The 3328-nt window shown below is 41.1% G+C and overlaps 2 protein-coding genes across 2 annotated transcripts; both read right to left on the bottom strand.

The window, feature by feature from the left end:
• Positions 1–507: 507 nt before the first annotated feature.
• Positions 508–975, bottom strand: LOC145049580 (uncharacterized). Its single transcript, XM_078997966.1, has one exon. The coding sequence runs from the start codon at positions 973–975 to the stop codon at positions 508–510; it is 468 nt and encodes a 155-aa protein (XP_078854092.1).
• Positions 976–1008: 33 nt separating this feature from the next.
• On the bottom strand, positions 1009–1671 carry LOC145049579 (uncharacterized). The gene is made up of 2 exons (XM_078997965.1): positions 1647–1671; positions 1009–1562 (listed from the first exon to the last, which is right to left on the bottom strand). Exons 1-2 carry the CDS (start codon positions 1669–1671, stop codon positions 1009–1011), a joined length of 579 nt encoding a protein of 192 aa, XP_078854091.1.
• Positions 1672–3328: the final 1657 nt, after the last annotated feature.

The following is a 3328-nucleotide window of genomic DNA, read 5'->3' as shown; positions in this document are numbered from 1 at the left end:
TTGTTCTTTTATATCATCAATAGATAAAAGTCAATGCATAATATAATGACATCTTTTGCAATAAACATCAAATTATTATACAGGATTACATATTGTAACAATTGTAAAATAATGACTTCTTAATTTTACCTTATTAATCACATAAGACTTCTTTGTACACTACGTTTGATGTGTAGATTGCATCATGATCGAAAGTTTTTTCTGGCTTTACTAATACCTTTGTATTAACACGTGATATTCCTCTGGATAAGGCCACATAAAGTTGTTCATGTGAGAATATCGAGTCTGGTAGATAAACTCCCATGTTTGAAATTGTTTGTCCTTGAGCTTTATTGATCGTCATCGAGAAACTAAGGCAAACTGGAAATTGCTTTCTCTTCAATTTGAATGGGAGCATCTCATCATCAGACGGACATAGAGGAATTCTTGGCAAAAACACTATTTTTCCAGAATGTTGACCAACAATTATTTCTACATCAATGACATTTTGCTGGAAAGCTCTACATTTCAATCTGGTCCCATTACATAATCCATTTGATGGATCGATATTTCGTAATAGATTATTGGGCAACCAATTTTTAACCGAATATAATGAGGGGAAAGACCACTAACATTCAGTGAGTTCAAGAACTCCGTCAGATATAAGTTATTACTATCATCTTCCGCTTCATCAAAACTGTAGTAAACTTTTTTCTCTCCTGAAAACCGCTCGATCATTTGGTCATTTATCTCATCAACACTTTCATTTTTAGTTGTCAATATCGCCCTAGAAATGATAAATTCTGAATCAGCTTCGTTGGATTGCAGAGAAAGAAAGATTGCATCAATAAGAGCATCCACTGAGTTAGCTTTATTAGTGTATTTAATAGCCATGTCATCAGGTATGCAAATAAAGTTCTCGTCCACAATTTCCTCATTTCCATCACCAACCCGTAATAAAAAATCTGAAAACCATGGGTCAGTTACTACTCCCATGTTGATAGTTAACCGAAGCCTTTTAATCGATGGTCAAAGAGGTGACATTCGTAAGCTAGAGTCTACAATTTGTGCTCGCGTGCCATGCTTTATAACTGGCAGCACCTGTCTAAAGTCACCTCCCATAATCATTATATTTCCACTTAATGGGAGTTTCTCACCTGTGATGTCTTGCATTGTTCGATCAACTGCCTCCACTACTTTCCTCTTAGACATTGATGCTTTATCCCATATAATTACCTTTGCCTCTCGAAGTAGATGAGATGCCCCACGTTGTTTATTTATTTTGCACATCGAGTTATTTTCAAGATTAATAGGAATTTTAAACCGCGAGTAGGTTGTTCTCCCTCGTGGCATGTTATTAGCCGCAACACCTGACGTAGTTGTCACAAGTGCAATGAGACCACGGGCACGAGTATTTGCTAATAAAGCTCTATACAGAAACGTCTTTCTAATTCCACCAGGACCATCTATGAAGAACACACCTGAAATGTTTTCTTCCACGTGACTCATTATCTCTTCATATGCGAATTTCTGGTTAGGATTGAGAGAGTCTTTCGCATGTAAGTTATTGTTTTCCACAAGTACTGTAACAACCCAAAATACGAACCAAAAATTTTTGTTTTAATACTACTAAAAATCACAACATCAAACGTCATATATATTAAAACCATGGAACGAGTAACTCAAAGTCATAGTAACAGTATTCAAACAAAGACTGTATCAATCATATCAAAATATCTGAGTAAATTCCCAGGCTAGACTAAAGCCATGGTGTGCGCCATGCCATCATCTCGAGCTCTTCCCCTTACTAACAGAAGTACCTAAAACCAAAACTGAAACTGTAAGCACAAAGCTTAGTCAGGTCCCCCAAACTACCACATACCATGCAATAACATATAAAGCACATATTGGGCCTTGCCCGCTGCATCAGACTGGAGTCCGGAACTGCATCGGACAAAGTCCGGAAACTGACCAGGGCCATGCCCTCTGCATTGGACTGAAGTCCGGAAACTGCATCAAACCGAAGTCCGGAACTGACTGGGACTTTGTCCCCTGCATCAGACCGATGTCCGGAACTAGCTGCATCGGACCGAAATCTAGAACTGACTGCATCGGACCAAAGTCCAGAACTAACTGCATCGGACCGAAGTCTGGAACTGACTGAACATAGCATAACATAACATATCAACTAGCATAAGCACATATACTACATACTGCATCGGACCGAAGTCCAGAACACCTAACACATAGACATGCTTGAATCATAAAGACATCAAACACCCTGAACTACTGCATCGGACCGAAGACCGGAACTAATTACAAGCTAAATGGGCCGGCATTGTGGCCGTAGACCCGTTCCTACTGGAAGGAAACTCACCTCTTAGTGCTGGCTGCTGAGATGCTAACTCTGAAAGTGGCTGACTGCTACTCTGGAACTGACCGGCTACAAATCCCAAAAACACTAGATCAGTTACTTGTAAATGCCCTCAGGGTAAAATGACTATTTTACCCCTGGTCAAAGTCAACTTACAGTTGACCCGACTCGTCGAGTTGGGCCACCAACTCGCCGAGTCCCCACTCTTATTTCCCATTCCTGCTCGCTACTACTCGTCGAGTTTGGCATTAACTCGGCGACTTCCTCTTTGATACCAACAGCTAGCCTATCTTTATCTGACTCGTCGAGTTGTATGAACAACTCGTCGAGTCCTCCTTCATCATAAGATACTCTGGCCTATGACTCGCCGAGTTGTAGGAACAACTTTTCAAGTCTGTTCTTGAGGCAAGAAGATTGCCATGGACTCGCCGAGTCAGGGCATTGACTCGTCGTGTCTCTCCATTGCTGAGTCTGACCTCCGACTCACTGAGTCCACCCCTAACTCACTGGTTCCACTCAGAACAACTCAAAAAGGGAAAAATTAGGGACTCACGACTCGACTCGCCGAGTCTGAAGAACAACTCGCCGAGTCGCTCGCATGCAACCACTATTCAGTCGATTTTGATCGATTCCAGTGCATTCAACTTGTAGATCTGGATTCCTTAGGTTGGTTTCACACGTAAAGTTTCCAACTTTACGTGTATACATGCATCAATAAGGGTTCAAAGGCTCCAAATGCACTAAAAGTGTAGATCTAGGGCTTCCATGCAAAGATAGTCCCACAAAGGCAGTAGATCTAAGCTCCTATAGCTCAGACATGGGTGGATTCGATGGCTAACCATCTCCAAATGTCCTTTATACCTCTACCAAGCCAAGAATGGCAAAAACAAGCTAATTAAGAGACCTAATGGAAGAAGAACAAAGGTTTGAGCTTGATACCTCAAGGAAGACGGAAATGCAACTGGAAGGTCGGAT

Source organism: Lactuca serriola, chromosome 5 (genome assembly GCF_051521515.1).
Source record: "Lactuca serriola cultivar US96UC23 chromosome 5, Lser_US96UC23_V15, whole genome shotgun sequence".
NCBI lineage: Eukaryota > Viridiplantae > Streptophyta > Magnoliopsida > Asterales > Asteraceae > Lactuca > Lactuca serriola.
The sequence above is the reverse complement of the archived record's forward strand: the minus strand, read 5'-3'. Positions and strand labels throughout refer to the sequence as shown.